Below are 17,373 nucleotides of genomic sequence, written 5' to 3'. Positions count from 1 at the left end.
CGCACATGGCCGGAGAGCCGTGTGGGGAAGCCCCGGGATCCCCCCAGGGAGTGGCCCACCGAAGCCTCCGCTAGCATGGGAGGCTCCAGCATCGCTGGTGGACAGAGCTGACCGATTGGCGGGCCATTGCAGCAGTTCCAGCCCGAAGATGCCGGCAGCGCAGAAGGTGGCCGGCTCAGCTGCCCAGGAAGCGGCCTGGGGACGGCCCGGGGAATGATGCCGTCGCTGGCCGCCGCTCCAGCTGGGACTCCGCGCTGCCCAGGCTCGCCCTCTGCCCATGGGATGTAGCCCCGGCGCCGCTGGGGGGGCTAGTGCAACAACAGGCCATCCCTGGACAGTGGCGGCACTGGTGAGTGCTGCTCCAGGGTTCCTGGATGGCATAGCAGAGGCGGACAAGGAGGCGGCGGCAAGCAGGATGCGCAGCATGTCGGGCAAAAGGCTCTCCAGGCTCTTGTTGGCCTGGTGGCGCAGTGCCACCTGGGCGGCCATGACGCGCTGCCACTCTTGTGGCCTTTCAGCTGTGAGAGCACACCGTGGTTGCGGCAGCGCATGCACTTGGCTGTCTGCTGCAGGGGCGCCCAGGCCGGCTGAGCCACCGGGCTGCCCATGTACAGGGAGCCATAGCCGTTCATGGCACCCTCTCACCGAAGCCGCTAGATCCACCTCACTCGCACCAGGTCCATGTTCGTCCAAACGCGGTGGCGCTTCCCTGGCTCTCTTGGCGCCGAAGCAGGCGCTGAACTCGCCCTCAGCTCAAGTGCAAGTTGGCTGATGGCTCCCTCGCCCACCTTCCCCACCTCTCAGGCCAGTCTGCGGTGCCCTGGGTGCCTTTCAGCGCCTTCTGCCTTCTGCCTCCTGCCCCCCTCCCCACCCATTTGGTGCCAACCGCCCACTCACCCCCTTCCCGGCTCGAGAGTGGAGGCCCTGACCATCTTTTCGCTGGCCAGCCCGGCATTCACACAACGACGCGGGGCGGGGCTGGCGAGAGGGATGCACCTTCCCGGCCTGCAAACGCCTGCAATCCAGGTGGGCATGGTGGTCAGGAGGGGGAGAGGCCGGTGGAAGCTCTTGCGGGGTCCCACTTGGACCTGGTACTGCCTGTGCTATGCCAGCTGTCTCCAGTGCTGCCCAGCTGAGCACCCGCAGGGTCCGGATCACGCTGGGCGGAGGGGCTCAGGCAGGGCATGGAGGGATGCAGAGGAGCTGCCCCCAAATGCTAAGGCGGAGGAGGGGACCCCAGTCATTCACCAGAGTCCCGGTATGTCTTGCTGGGCGTGGACCTGATAGGTTTGTTCACCAGGGTCCTGGCTGGAAGAGGAGAGGTCCCGGGCTGGGCTCGCTCTCTATCTCTCTCTGAGCATCACTGCAAACTCGCTGTGTGCCCAGGGAGGGGAGAGCTTAATAGAGGCGCGGGGGGCACGCTCAGCCACCATTCTGGCTGCTGCGCCTGGGCTCCAGGGCCACTACCCTCTTCGTGGCAGCGGCATTACCTTCCATGCTGGTCCTATGGCAAACTAGGCACGCCCCCGCATGCTCACGGGAAGGATGGGAAAAGGGGTGGAAAATGCTGGTGTTGGAGTGGGGGGAGGGAGTTGGGGGAGGAAGAAGGGACCTGTGGTGGTGGGGAGTGTGGGAGGAAGAGTCGGAATCCAAGATGCTCAAATCTGGGTGGGCTCCCAGCAAACACGCGCCAAAGAAGTGAGGGGAGAAGGAAGAGAGGAAGAGAAACAGCGGGTGGGGGGAGAAGCGCCCCGTTTCTTCTTCTGGGGCAAACTCTGTGCTGAAGCCAGAATGGGGGGGGGGATAAGGAGGAAGAGGAAGAGTGTCGATTGACAAACTGTGCCAGCCAATCTCTTTGGGGGAGGCGGCGCAGGATGGAGAGGGCAGCTTACCTTGGAGAGGGAGAGAAAGAGAGAGGGGAGAGAGGGATAGGAGAGAGAGACAGACCCTTTTGACATCTAAAATGAAGATAACACTGCATATATCCTTTTTTACCTTTATTATACACATACATACACAAACATACACACACAAAGGTAAAAAAGGATATATGCAGTGTTATCTTCATTTTAGATATCAAAGGGGTTTTGCGGCTCCCAGTGTTTTGTTTTCGGTGGGAAAAGGGTCCAAGTGGCTCTTTGAGTGTTTTGGGTTGCCTATCCCTGCTCTAGTGCAATGCCTACTAATCTCCTTAAGTTTGTTTTCAGCTGCAATGACCAGAACAGTCTTTTGAAGTTTCATCATTCAAGTGTTTTGAGAATTTGTCCAGATGAGTTAGCATATTTGCCTCTCCATATTGGATACAGCACCCATGATCATTCTTTCTCTAAACACCTCATCTTAGCTTTCTGGCCTTGAGGGCTATATCGGTTAGGACAAGCCTACTAACAACATAGAACAATCCAGCCAGAGTTCAGTTCTTTTTCTTTGTCTGCATTAAACTTTAAACTGGCAGATTGAAGCCACTTTCTTAGCTTTGTTGTTGGCCAAAAACAAGTCATTATTGTTACTATGTTTCTGGTACTGTAGTAGCTGACATACCAGCAGATGGGCCGGGTTCTGTCTCTCTCCACATTCACATAGTGTGTTGTTATCTGCTAAGAGCCTTCACTTGAGCATATTGGTTTTACATTTAAGCACTCCAACTTTATTTGACTACACCATATAGACAGAATCTTGCTAGATTAAATCTACATTACTCTTATTCTAACAGGATATACTCTGGGAAATTCTAGGGAGTGGCTATCCTAAATCTCTTCCGGATTCTCCCATCCAGCTCTGGGTTATGTTTTCTCTTGTCTCTCCCCCCCCCCCCTTTGGAATATGTTCCCTCCTTCCTGGGAAACTGCCACTTCACCATCTTGTAATTCTATAGCTAGTCCTCTAGGGAAGATTCTCCCTTCAGATAAATAACCCTTACCTTTGTGCCTTGAGGATACCCACACAATGAACTCTTACAATCACTGTTAAACTTCTCCAAAATGGGTTTAGTGCAGTCACTCATCCACAATAATTCTCTGTTAAGACTTTGCCATTTTTGTTTGTCCTAAAAAAATGTAAATTGTGATTCTCTTCCTCTATAATTCAGACCAATTGCAGAACATCTTCCCATAGTGAAACATATGCATGCACACATGATGGGGGGGGGGAGAGACACCATGGGACATACATCACAAAACACTCTATAATAACAATGTGCCATGTAGTTGAATATTGAAATCCAGAAAAATAAATAATATTCCATTCCCTTCCTCCAGTGTAGTTTCTGACATAGGTCATCCACCAGGACAGCCAAAGCAGTCTCAAACCATATCTCAGATGAAATTCTAATTGAAATTAGTTTGAAATGCACCTGCAGCTGTGAGTCTACCCATTTTTTTTCTGTCACCATATTCAGGAACGGACTATTTGATGTGTGTGCGTGTTTGTTTGTGTAATTTTTATTAAGGATTTTAATTACAATAGAAGAAATATTGAAAGAGAGAGAGAGAGAGAATATATAAAGAAATTACTTCCAACCTTCATCACATCTTACAAACATTTTTATAACTCTTCACCCCCTTTTAGTTTATTTACAGCCAATGATGGTTTTATCCCATATTTTATCTATAGACATTCCATAAAGCATCATTTTTTTCAGTCCTAGTGTCAGCAGAAAGTTCATTTACGATTTGCATGTCCAGTGTGATTTGTCTCCATGTCATTCTGTCATTTGTAGATTCATTTTCAATACTATCTCTGCCTTGTCAAATAAAATTGTTCCTTTTCTGACATTTCTTCCAAAACTTCTATTGGATGCAGTCTATCCATGTAAGCAAACATCACTATTGCCATCATGGATAATAACTTCTAATTCCATTTTTCAAAAGTTTCCTTCAATATTTAAAATGATTTGGGTCATTTTACAGCTCCCAGCTAATTAGTTGTTAATTGTGTATTTTTCTCCATGAACTACAAACTTTAGTTCCCTCTAGTGTCCAGTTTTAGAAATTGCTTATATTTGTTTTGTAAAAGCTGAAACAAATCTATTTGCATTGGGAAGGGTCCTGTATAATTAATTCCAAAATTTTATTCCAAAGTTATCTGGAACCTTAATCCAGATTTCCAAGTTTATGGTTATCTAGGATCAAAGCCTTACTCCTCTTTTTGCTTTTTATTTCAAACTTTTTAAATTCTTAAAATTATTTTTTAAACCAACTTAAAGTTTCAAGGAAAAATAAAATACAAATTAACAAAAAATAAAAAATGACAAGAGAGAAGAAAGAAAAACAATCAGAAATGACTTCAAACTTTCTCTAGTACAGGTACACATATACTATAAAGTAATCTTTAAATTGATTAAAATTTTCTTTCGTGAAGGATTAAAAGAAAACTCACATGACATTTTCAGATTTGTCAATCAAAAGGTTTCTAATAATTTAAAAGTAATTAACAAACAATTTCTGAATGTAATTAGAAAATGCATTTGGCATACGTAGTGTTCTTTGAAAGGTGCTGATTGCGGTTGTGAGCAAGATGTTGTCTTCGGTACTCAAAATGTTCCAGAGACTGCTGTTTTATGATCTCTTCACAAGGAACAACTATTTAGAATACATGTGAGCAGTCTCCAGTCTTCTTCTTGTCTAGGGAGGTTTTAAAGAGTTGGTCCACTCACCAGCTCTTTCTTTTTTGCAGTTGTTAATTCTCCTTTTTGTGGAGGCAACTTTAGTTGACCATTTCTATCCAATTCTCCAGGAATGAACTATTTGAGATTGGCTTACAGAGGTCACTTGGATCCAGGGACGATTTTTTAAATTAAAAACATTTTAACTGCTTCCTTTAAGCAGATAGAACACATTCCACACTTAAGTAAGCATTGATTACCCACCCATCCCTTAACTGGGCTTTCTGTCTGATAAGCAAGAATAAACGTCAAGCGGGCATGTTAGCCTATATCTCTACATCTCATGAAAAAAAGAATTTACAGTTATGTGAAAAAGTAAGTACACTCTCTTTGAGTTCTATGATTTTATATATCAGGACATAGTAAAAAAAATCATCTGGTCCTTAGCAGTTCTTAAAAGTAGGTAAATACAGCTTCAAATGAATAACAATATCATTTATTTTACAAAAAGAAAATCAAAATGGAGAAACCATGTGTGAAAAACCAAGTATACCCTTACTGCTTCCCTAGGTAATGAAGAGGCTAAGTAGATTAGCTAAATGCTACTAATCAAGTGCCCTTGATAAATTGATTATCAGCAAGTGTGACTACCTCTATAAAGCCTACGTTAGCACTGAGGTGTGTACTAACACAATGCCAAAGAGTAAAGATATCAGTAATGATCTTAGAGAAGCAATTGTTGCTGCCCATCAATCTGGGAACCGTTGAAAAGCCATTTCTAAACAATTTAAGAGTCCATCATTCTACAGTGAGGAAGATTATTTACAAGTGGAATACATTCAAGACAGTTGCCAATCTTCCCAGGAGTGTATGCTACAGCAAATTCATCCCAAGGTCAGATGGTGCAATGCTCAGAGAAACTACAAAAAAATCCAAGAGTTACATCTCAGACTCTACAGGCCTCAGTTAGTATGTTAAATGTTAACATTCATAGTACAATTAGAGAAAGAATGAACAAATATGGTTTGTTTGGAAGGGTTGCCAGGAGAAAGCCTCTTCTCTCTAAAAAGATCATGACAGCACAGCTTGGGTTTGCAAAGTTGCATCTGAACAAATCACAAGATTTCTGGAACACTGTCCTTTGGACACATGAGACCAAAGTGGAGATGTTTGGCCATAATACAGGTAAGCCCTTGACTTACAACAGTCTGTTTAGGGACCATTCAAATTACAACAGCATTGAAAAAAGTGACTTATGACAGTTTTTCACACCTATATGACTGTTGCGGCATCCCCATGGCCATGTGATCAAAATTCAGACACTTAGAAACTAACTCACATTTATGATGGTTACATATCACATGATCATGTTTTGCAACTTTCTGACAAGCAAAGTCAATGGTGAAGCTAGATTCACTTAGCAACCGTGTCACTAACTCAACTGCAGTGATTCATTTAACAACTTTGGCAAGAAAATCATTAAAATGGGGCTAAATTCACTTAACAAATGTCTCACTTAGCAACAGAAATTTTGGGCTCAATTGTGATCATAAGTCAAGGACTTCCTGTACATAGTGTCCTGTTTGATGAAAACCAAACATCTCATACCAAATGTCAAGCTCTGTGGTAGAGGGGTGATGATTTGGGCTTGTTTTGCAGCCACGGGACCTGGGCACCTTGTATTGACCATGAACTCCTCTGTATACCAAAATATTCTAGAGTCAAATGTGAAGCCATCTATCTGACAACTAAAGCTTAGCTGACATTGGGTCATGTAACAGGATAATGACCCCAAGGACACCAGTGAATCTACAACAGAATGTCTGAAAAAGAAAAGAATGTTGCAATGGCCCAGTCAAAGTCCAGATCTCAGCTCAATTGAAATGCTGTGGCGGGACCTCAAGAGAGCTGTGCATAAACAAATCTCACAAACTTCAATGAACTGAAGCAGTATTGTAACGAAGAGTGGGCCAGAATTCCTCAAATGTGAGAGACTGATAATTACTTCAAGTTATTACTGCTAAAGGTGGTACTGCAAGCTATTGAATCATAAGTGTATTTAATTTTTCCACACATGGCTTCTCCATTTTGGCTTTCTTTTTGTAAAATAAATGAGGATACGGTGTAATATGTTATGTGTTGTTGTTCCTCTGAGGTTGTATTTACCTACTTTTACGAATTGCTAAGGTCCAGATGATTTTACCTATATTCTGATATGGAAAACCATAGAACTCAAAGAGGATGTACTTGCTTGTTCACATAATCGTATGTAAAAAGAAAAGCCCTCTGCAGTATCAGCCCAAACACTTGTACTGTGGACCCATATCCTTCTTGGTTGATGATGGCCTCCATGGAGTTGACAGGTAGCTGGGTTGGGGTGGTGGTAAAGACGTAATATTCCTCCTATCTTTGAAGGAGGTAGTGGTATGCCTCTTGCTTATGAAGCCATTGCTTGACCCGTGGGACAATTATCAGCCTGTCTCTGTTCCCCCTCTGCCTTCCAATTTGCAGAATTTTGTAAAGAACGTGGTTGGGCTACAACTACAGAGAACTCTGGACAAAATGAACAACCTGGTTTCAGACCAGAAATGGCATTGATTGCACTTACTGATGGTCTCTGGTAGGATAAGCTTAGAAGTAAGGTGGCCCTTCCAGTTGTTGTCAACTGGAAGGGCCACCTGTCATCCAGAATCTGTCATCAAGTTAATGGATGCCACAAAACAAAACTTACCATGTTTTGGATAGCTCTGCCTCGTATTAATTTCTGTAGTATAGTTATATCCAATTCTCTCTCTTCATCTATCTGTAAAAGAAAACAAAAGCCTTGAGAAATATGGCAATAAGCTAAAACTTCTGTTTTCAAGAATTATGACCTGTCTGATTCTGGATAAATTAGTTGGTACATTTCACTAAATTTGCTTATTGTTTCTGGCTACAGTGTACTGCCCATATTCTTACAGACATAAAGAAATGTAGTATAATAATAATAATAATAATAATAATAATAATAATAATAATAATAATAATAATAATAATAATAATAATAATAATAATACAACTTTCAAATTACTAACTGGTGTGGTAGCTGATGCAGTACAACAGCATCTAGTTGAAATCAATCTCTTTCCACCTGAGCAGAAAGGAAACCGCCCCAATAGCAGAGGAACAAAAGATCAACTCCTAATAGACAAAATGATGTTGGAAAACTGCAAGAAAAGGAAGACCAACCTGAATGTGGCATGGATTGACTACAAAAAGGCATTTGACTCTCTGCCACATGACTGGATAATCAAGTGCCTAGAAATAACAGGAGTCAGTAGAAACATCAGAAAATTTGTGCAAAGATCGATGGCACAATGGAAGACACAGTTGCAGATCAATGGTGAGAGGCTGGGAGAGGTTAATATCAAGAGAGGAATATTTCAAGGAGATTCATTATCACCATTACTATTTGTTATTGCACTGTTTCCTCTGTCAACAATACTGAATAACTCAGGACATGGCTATCAAACATCAAAAACATCTACCAGACTATCCCATCTCCTTTACATGGATGATCTGAAGCTGTATGGAAAAACATCATCTGAAATAGAATCGCTGCTCAACACTGTCCGTATATATAGCCAAGATATTGTTATGGAGTTTGGCTTGGACAAATGTGCCACACTTACTATCAAACAAGGAAAAGTAGTGAAAACTGAAGGAATCAAGATGCCCCACGAAAATAATATTAAGAGTCTGGATGAGGAAGATTACTACAAATACTTGGGTATCCTTCAAGCTGACAACATCAAGCACACTGAAGTCAAGAAAAAGATTAGAAGTGAATACATCAAGAGAGTGAAGAAGATCTTAAAGTCCAAACTCAATGGAGGAAATACCATAAAGGCAATCAACACCTGGGCAATGCCAGTCATTAGGTACACAGCTGGAATAGTGGACTGGACTCAAGCAGAACTAAAAGCAATGGATAGGAAGACCAGAAAAATAATGACAATGAATCACGTCCTTCATCCACGCAGTGACATTGACAGACTTTATCTACCAAGGCAAATAGGTGGGCGTGGAATGCTACAAGTAAATCAGATGGTTGAAGAAGAAAAAATGGCTTTGGAAGAATATCTGAAGAACAATGATGAAGATGCAATGAAATTAGTATATCAGGAAGGCTTACTGACTACTGGAGAGACCAAACTGGCCTACAAGAAAGACCAAATGAAGAACAGAATAGAGGCATGGGAAGACAAAGCAATACATGGCCAATACATGAAAAAAATAGCTGGGAAAGCAGATAATAATAAAACCTGGCAATGGCTAAGAGCAGGAAAATTGAAGAAAGAGACCGAGGGACTAATTCTGGCTGCACAAGACCAAGCCTTAAGGACAAATGCATACAAAGTCAAAATTGAGAAGACAGCAACAGACAGTAAGTGCCGCCTATGCAAGAAGCTGAAGAAACAGTGGACCACTTGGTAAGCTGTTGCAAGAAGATTGCACAAACTGATTACAAGCAGCGGCATGACAAAGTAGCAACAATGGTGCATTGGAAGATCTGCAAAAAATATCATTTGCCTGTAAGCAAAAACTGGTGGGATCATAAAATAGAGAAAGTCATAGAAAATGATTAAATTAAACTGCTCTGGGACTTCAGAATTCAAACAGACAAGCACCTGCAACATAACACCCCAGACTTAACAATTGTCGATAAGAAAGACAAAAAAGTCTGGATGGTGGACGTGGCAGTGCCTGGAGATAGCAGAATAGAAGAGAAAGAACTGGAGAAGATAACAAAATACAAAGACCTACAAATAGAAATAGAAAGACTGTGGCAAAAGCAAGCAAGGGTAGTACCAATAGTCATAGGCTCCTTGGGCGCAATCCCAAAACAACTGGAGCACCACTTGAACACCATTGGCATTGACAAATTTGCTATTAGTCAAGTGCAAAAGGCGGCCTTATTAGGAACTGCTTCCATCCTGCGACGATACCTGTAATACCATCAAACATCCACATCTGCCTATCCCAGGTCCTGGGTAAGGACTCGATAGGTAGACAAAATGCCAAATCCAGTCTGAACATCTGGCTGACTGTGTGATGATCCATAATAATAATAAAGTTGGAAGGGTCCTTGGAGGTCATCTAGTCCAATCCCTGCTCAGGCAGGAAATCCTTTACCATTTCGGACAAATGGCTGTCCAGTCTCTTCTTAAAAACTTCCAGTGTTGGAGCATTCACCACTTCTGGAGGCAGGTTGTTCCACTGGTTAACTGTTCTAACTCAGGAAGTTTCTCCGTAGTTCTAGTTTGCTTCTCTCCTTGATTAGTTTCCATCCGTTGCTTCTTGTCCTGCCTTCAGGCGCTTTGGAGAATAGCTTGACTCCCTCTTCTTTGTGGCAGCCCCTGAAATATTGGAACACTGCTATCATGTCCCCCCTCGTCCTTCTCTTCATTAAACTAGATCACGAGTCGGCAACCCGCGGCTCCGGAGCCGCATGCGGCTCTTTGAGCCACCTCCTGCGGCTCCGGAGCCTTCTCCGCCATTTTCATAGAGAGAGAGACAGACAGAGACAGAGAGGCACTTGTGCTTCCCTTCTCTCTATCTCTCTCTCTCACACACCCATGCAGATTTGCCCCTTGCTCCCGATTGGCCCTGCAGCCGGATGCCCTGCCCCCTGGTGGCCAGGAAGGGCCTTTCCGGGGCTGGCCCAGTCCGAGGTGCATGTGGCCAGAGAGCCGCGCGGGGAAGCCGCAGGATCGATGCTGGGAGCGGCCAAGCAGAGCCTCCGTTGAAAGGGCCAGCCCTCCCGCAAGCTGCGGCCCTAGTGGGCCAAGCAGGAGCAGACCCGGAGATGGAGGGTGAGTGGGGAGGAGGGAGGGGACTTACCTGCACCAGGCGGAGGGGCAGCCGAGCCGGCCTCGTGTCTCCCCGGGCTGGGCAGCAGGCCTGGCGGGGCCAGCGGCCGGCAGGGGCATTGGTTCCTGCCCTTCCCCGGGCCAGGCGGTAGGCCCAGCGGGGGCAGCAGCCGGCGGGGGCATCGGTTCCTGCCCCTCCCCGGGCCGCTGAGCCAGCCTCGCGTCTTCCCGGGCTGGGCGGCAGTGGCGGCCGGCAGAGGCATTGGTTTTTGGCCGTCCCCGGGCCGCTGAGCTGACCTCGCATCTTCCCGAGCTGGGCGGCAGGGGCATTGGTTTGTAGCCGTCCCCGACCGCTGAGCCGGCCTCGTGTCTCCCCGGGCGGCAGACGGTGGGGATATTGGTTTCTGGCCGTCCCCGGGGCGCTGAGCCTGCCTCGCGTCTCCCCGGGCTGGGCGGCAGTGGCGGCCGGCAGGGGCATTGGTTTTTGGCCGTCCCCGGGGCGCTGAGCCAGCCTCGCATCTTCCCGGGCCGTGCGGCAGGCGGCGGGGGAATTGGTTTGTAGCCGTCCCCGGGCCGCTGAGCCGGCCTCGTGTCTCCCCGGGCAGCAGACGGTGGGGATATTGGTTTCTGGTCGTCCCCGGGGCGCTGAGCCTGCCTCGCGTCTCCCCGGGCTGGGCGGCAGTGGCGGCCGACAGGGGCATTGGGTTTTGGCCGTCCCCGGGGCGCTGAGCCTGCCTCGCGTCTCCCCGGGCTGGGCGGCAGTGGCGCCTGACAGGAGCATTGGGTTTTGGCCGTTGCCGGGCCGCTGAGCCGGCCTTGTGTTTCCCCAGGCCAGGCAGCAAGCCCGGCGGGCAGTGGGGGCATCGGTTCCTGCTCGTCCCCGGGCCGCTGAGCCGGTCAAATCAACGGACGTGGAGGTACTGCAGCTGGCTTTTTGATTCGCCGCAGACCTCCATTGACTTCCATGGGGATTCTTGGCAATGAATGGGGCTGATTGAAATCGCTTCAAGAAGCAAGCTGCAGAGACACAGAGAGCAGAGACACAGAGAGCTGCAAATGATCTCCACAGGAGATGCAGCAAGGGCAGGAGACGAGAAAGAGTCCGCTATGTCTGTGCAGAAGCCCCGAAAGCTTTCTTCCTCTCCCTGCCTTTCTTGCTGGCCCTCTGATGTAAGCATCTGCTGGGTTTCCTCAACCTCCCCCCCCCGTTTTATTTTAATCCCACCATCGCCTCCCTCTTTCGCAAAGTTGACATTCCTAGGACTCGTAGCTCGCTTCGCTCCTGGAGTCACTTGGCAAAGTTTGAAGGAGAGGCTGCCTGCTCCCACCTCCCACGGAGCAGAACTGCTGCTTCCTCACCTCCCAGCGAAAGAACCCCAGAGAGCTGGAAGGCGTCCTTTCTCCCACTTTCCGCTTCCCATCCTCCCTTTTCCAAGCACCCCTCCCAGAGCAAACCAGAAGCCTCAACTCCAGCCTCCTGCAGCAGGCTGAGATAGGCGAGCCCGAGCGACCGTCTTCTGCTGCCTCAGAACATTCACTGCAGCAGCTCTTTCTCCCCGTCGGCTTCCTCCTCCGCTCCCTGGGAACCTTCGTGCCAAAAGGCAGCAAGAAGAAAGTCCCAGAGAGGGAGAGCGCGGGGTGAGGGGAGAGCAGTCTTTTCCGAAGGGAAGAGAAGCCAGGACTGCAGAGCCGTTCATACCAGAGCTGGATGGGGGGCAGGGCAGGCGCACGTTTCGCCTTAAGCTCCTCTCTTCAATCAAGCCCTGTGTTCTGTGCGCATGCGCGTGCGCGCGCGCACATTTTGCGGCTCCCAGGATTTTTTTTTTGTGAGGGAAATGGATCCAAGTGGCTCTTTCACTGTTGCAGGTTGCTGACCCCTGAACTAGACATACTCAATTCCAGCAACCGTTTCTTATATGTTTTAGCCTCCAGTCCCCTAATCATCTTTGTTGTTCTTCTCTGTACTCTTTCTAGAGTCTCAACATCTTTTTTACATTGTGGTGACCAAAACTGGATGCAATATTCCAAATGTGGCCTTACTAAGGCATTGTAAATTGGTATTAATACTTCACGTAATCTTGATTCTATACTTCTGTTAATGCAGCCTAGTACAGTGTTGGCTTTTTTGGCAGCTGCAGCACACTGCTGGCTCATATTTAAGTGATTGTCCACTAGGACTTCAAGATCCCTCTCACAGTTACTACTTTTGAGCAAGGTACCCCCTAGACTATACCTGTACATTTGGTTTTTCTTGCCTAAATGTAGAACCTTACATTTTTCACCACTGAATTTCATTTTGTTAGATAGTGCCCAGTGTTCAAGTCTGTCCAGATCCTCCTGTATCTTAAGCCTGTCTTCTGGAATGTTGGCTATTCTTGCCAGCTTGGTATTGTCTGCAAATGCGATGAGTTCCCCATACTAAGGCATTGTAAATTGGTATTAATACTTCACGTAATCTTGATTCTATACTTCTGTTAATGCAGCCTAGCATTGTGTTGGCTTTTTTGGCAGCTGCAGTACACTGCTGGGTCATATTTAAGTGATTGTCCACTAGGACTCCAAGATCCCTCTCACAGTTACTACTATGGAGCAGGGTATCACCTATACTATACCTGTGCATTTTGTTTTTTCTTGCCTAAATGTAGATCAGCGGTTCTCAACCTTTGTGTGACGGCGACCCCCGTCACACGGATGCGTCGCGGTCGCGACCCATAGGTTGAGAACCGCTGATGTAGAACCTTACTTTTTTTAACCATTGAATTTCATTTTGTTAGATAGCACCCAGTGTTCAAGTCTATCAAGATCCTTCTGTATCTTCTGGAAAGTTGGCAATTCCTGCCAGCTTGGTGTCATCTGCAAATTTGATGAGTTCCCCATCTATCCCTTCATCTAAATCATTGATGAAGATGTTGAAGAGCACTGGGCCCAAAACAGAGCCCTGGAGCACCCCACTACATACTTCCCTCCATGTAGATGCGGTTCCATTGAGAACCACACACTGAGTATGGCCAGTCAGCCAGCTATGAATCCATCTGGTGGTGATGCTGTCTAACCCACATTTTTCTATCTTATCAAGTAGTAGGTTGTGGTCTATTTTATCAAATGCCTTAAGGAAGTCCAAGTAAATTATATCCACAGCATTCCTCTGGTCCACTAATTTTGTCACCTGGTCAAAGAATGCAGTAAGATTTGTCTAGCATGATCTGTTTTTGACAAACCCATATTGGCGTTTAGTAAAGACTTTGTTTGCCTCTAGGTGTTCGCTGATTCGTTGGTTGATTATCTTTTCCAAGATCTTCCCAGGTATTGAGATCAGGCTGATAGGTCTGTAATTTCCTGGATCCATTTTGTCCCCTTTTTCAAGATGGGAACTACTTCAGCTCTTTTCCAGTCCTCTGGTAATTCCCCAGTGCTCCAGGATCTTTGAAAGATATAGTTCAGTGATTCTGAGATCACATGTTCCAGTTCCTTCAGAACCGTGTAGTCCATCTGGTCCTAGTGATTTGAACTCATCTGGGGTAGACAGGTGCTCATTTACCTTTTTCTTGCCTATCTTAACTTGTATTTCTAATCTGTTTTTTACAGTACTATTTTTGATAGAACTTTTTTTCCCTTTGTGTAAATACGGATGCACAAAACGAGTTGAGTAGTTCTGTTTTCTCCGTGTTGCTTGTCACCTTGTCACTTTCTCCCACTAATGGACCAATCATTTTCTTAACTTTTTTCTTGTTTTTTCTATGTTGAAAGAAGCTTTTTTTGTTATTTTTTACTTTTGTTGCAAGCCTTAGTTCATTTTGAGCCTTAGCTTTCTTTCCTCATTTCATCTTTGCAGGTTTGGGCTATTTGCTGATATTCTGCCTTAGTTATGTGCCCCCCTTTCCACTTTTATACTTGTCCTTTTTGTCTTTCAACTTATCACAGAGTTCTTTATGCAGCCATGCAGGTTTCTTTTGAGAGCTGTTATTTTTCTTCTTGGTTGGTATTGTGCTAGACTGGGCTTTTATTAGCTCACTTTTCAAAATTTCCCAAGCTTCTTGAGTTTTTTTTCCCTTGAGGATTCTTCTCTATGAAATCCTTCCCAAGGTGTCTAAGTTTGTTGAAATTAGCTCTCTTAAATTCCAAGACTCTAGTTTGACTATGTTGTATTGCTTGTGCTTACATAATGTTGAATTCCAATATTGCACGGTCACTCCCCTCCCCAAGGTTCCTATGGTTTCAACACCTTCTATCATTTCATCTCTGTTAGTGAGAATTAAGTCCAATATGGCTGATCTCCTAGTTCCCTTCTCTACTTTTGGGGAGACAAAGTTGTCTGCTAGATTTGTCAGCAGTCTGTTTGATCTTCCACTTGGTGCAGAGTTTGTCTCCCAGTTGATATCAGGGTAATTAAAGTCCCCCGTTAATATTGTGATGTGCTTCCTATATACCTTAGTTAACTGACTAGCAAAAAGTTCATCTATTACCTCTGTTTGGTTGGGTGGTCTATAGTATACACTTAAGGCAATGTCATTCCCCCCCCCTTTTATATTGACCCAAATGCATTCAAGACATTTTTCATCATTGCTGTGCTCTTTTTGTATAGAGATGTAGTTATTTCTTATAGAGAGAGCAACTCCACCTCCTCTTTTATTTGGTCTGTTTCTGTTTTCTTTTAAATAATTTAAACCCCTCTTGTGGATTTCATCTCACCAAGTTTCTGTAATGGCAACAATAGCATATCTGTCCTCATTTATCTGAATTTCTAATTCACTCTGTTTGATGCTCATGCTCTGTGTGTTGGTGTATAGACAATTGAATCCTTTATGACTAACCCTGTGTTTACTTTCTACATAAACTGTGTGGTGCCTGAGTTCCCCTATTTTCTTACCACCTGTTTGATTAGTTCACTTTGTATGGCACACACTATTAAAAGCTTGCTTTTGCTTGATAGCAAGGTTGGTATTTTTGTCCACACACACATCTATGTTACATACACTGATAACCCTATAATTTTTAGATTGCCAGAGACAGGAATGTTCTGTGTCAATTAACTCATTGTCCCCGCTGTTCAATTTAAAAATTTAAAACTTATTTTTTATGATCTCATTTGATTATCAAAGCTGGTGGCTGATGCTCACATTTATCTTTGCAAATACCACACTTTCAATAGCCATGATATTAGCTTGCCAAGAGGGAGAGTTATATGGATTGCATCAGGATTGACTGTTCCTTAACTTTTATTGGGATAAAATACCTTTCATCCAGGTATTTCATTTCCATCAGATTCCACTTGGGACTGGACATTTTCTCTGCCTTTTTCCTTATCATATGTGATATGGGTAATGGAAGGATTTATGTCAGAAAATCGGTTAGCAATAAAAGTTTTTGAACAGGCTCTATGCAGGCACAAAATTCAAGTCTGTGAATCCACAAAAAGCAACTTAAAAGTTCACCAGTACTGCATAAGTGTGAATATGACTTAAGATTACTGTAATTTTTTTTTGTTTTGCTGGTCAGTTGGTTTGGTTTACTTTGAAAACCAGTTTTGCCTTTTGTTTTGTGCCAAAAAAAATTCTGATATTTCAGACAGGCTCAAGGAAATTAAAATGCATATCATCCTGGATAGAGATCTATGCATTTGTATTTTTTTGCAGTGAATTTACTGTGTGTTAAGGGTAGCGATCCCTTTCTTGAAGAAATGTTTAATATTTCATCCTTTTTATTTTCCAGGTCCTTGGAACTCCCACAAGAGAACAAATTAGAGAAATGAATCCAAACTACACAGAATTTAAATTTCCTCAGATTAAAGCACATCCATGGACTAAGGTGAGTCTGTTTGAAATGGTGGTATTTGTATGTATGGTGGGTCATATTCAACACTGAGGTCTGTATATTTATTTTCAAAAGCAATAAACAGAACCATCACACTATATTATGTAATAGTCCTACAAATTGCTAATCTAATTATTTATATTCAGAGTAATATTTTTGTTAATATATTATTTTGTTAATATTATTATTTTTCTTCTCATCTATAATCCTCCATATTTCCACACAGCTGTTTAGAAGATTTTATGATAATTACTGATAGCAATTTGGGATGGGTATGCTGCCATATATATTAAAGGACAGGGAAATAGCAGAAGTGTATAGAAAATGCATTTTCTGCATAGAAAATGCCTTTTGCTTAAGTTATTTGGAAAAAACTTTCAGAGTAGGTCTTTCTTGAACAGCATCGCTTCTTCTATATGAAAAGAATGCCAGACAGATTGTGGCTGAAACAAGGTCATTTAGAAAGAAACAGTGAGAAAGTATTGACATCTTTACTGAGATAGCACAGTTTACAAAAAAAAAAGGGGGGGGGGTGTGAAGGGAACTAGAAAGCACAATTTCTGGCCTCCAAATAAAATAAAGGTCCAGTGAGGCTAAACTATACTAAGTGGCAATCAAAATGGAATGGAATGGAGCAGAATGGCCAATCCACAGACTGTGGTTATACTCCACTTCTATCTTGGTTTTTGAAAAACTACTTCATTGCTAAGATTTGATGTTTTTGCAAAAATAATAAAGTTACAATTTTAAGCCCATTTCTGTTTCTTAATGTTTCCAAACTTTTCCTAAAAAATGAAAATATTGAAGATTTCACTCTCCCTATACTCCTCAGAGGTTAAACATGTATTTTAGGGTAAAATTGTGGTTTAAAAACTTTACAGTTGAACTATTTAAAAAGAACCCAGAACTATTCACATGTCCATGCAACGTATCAGTTTTATTTCCATTCAAAAGCATAATACAAAGTTCTCTTTCTTCCATAACAGTTAAATCAGACTGCTCTTTTTTACAAGAATGAGAAAGTATATTTATGAAGTTTGTTTCTCTCTTGTTAAAAAATCAGGCCAGGCCTTCCCTTTCGCAAGGGGTTCTTCCTGATAGGTGAAG

At 44.1% G+C, this 17,373-nt stretch overlaps 1 protein-coding gene across 7 annotated transcripts in view; it reads left to right on the top strand.

Moving 5' to 3' along the window:
* GSK3B (glycogen synthase kinase 3 beta) overlaps positions 1-17,373 on the top strand; it is a 192,600-nt gene that overhangs the window by 120,142 nt on the left and 55,085 nt on the right. For all 7 annotated transcript variants that reach the window (XM_039366604.1, XM_039366608.1, XM_039366601.1 and 4 more), the window contains one exon: positions 16,165-16,260. In XM_039366604.1, coding sequence (XP_039222538.1) covers positions 16,165-16,260 — 96 coding nt within the window. The remainder of the gene's footprint in view (positions 1-16,164; positions 16,261-17,373) is intronic.

Source organism: Crotalus tigris, unplaced genomic scaffold (genome assembly GCF_016545835.1).
Source record: "Crotalus tigris isolate CLP2741 ecotype Arizona unplaced genomic scaffold, ASM1654583v1 scf7180000020347.5012614909:4044961, whole genome shotgun sequence".
Taxonomy (NCBI): Eukaryota; Metazoa; Chordata; class Lepidosauria; order Squamata; family Viperidae; genus Crotalus; species Crotalus tigris.
Note: the sequence above shows the minus strand (reverse complement) of the source record. Positions and strands in the feature narration are given on the sequence as shown.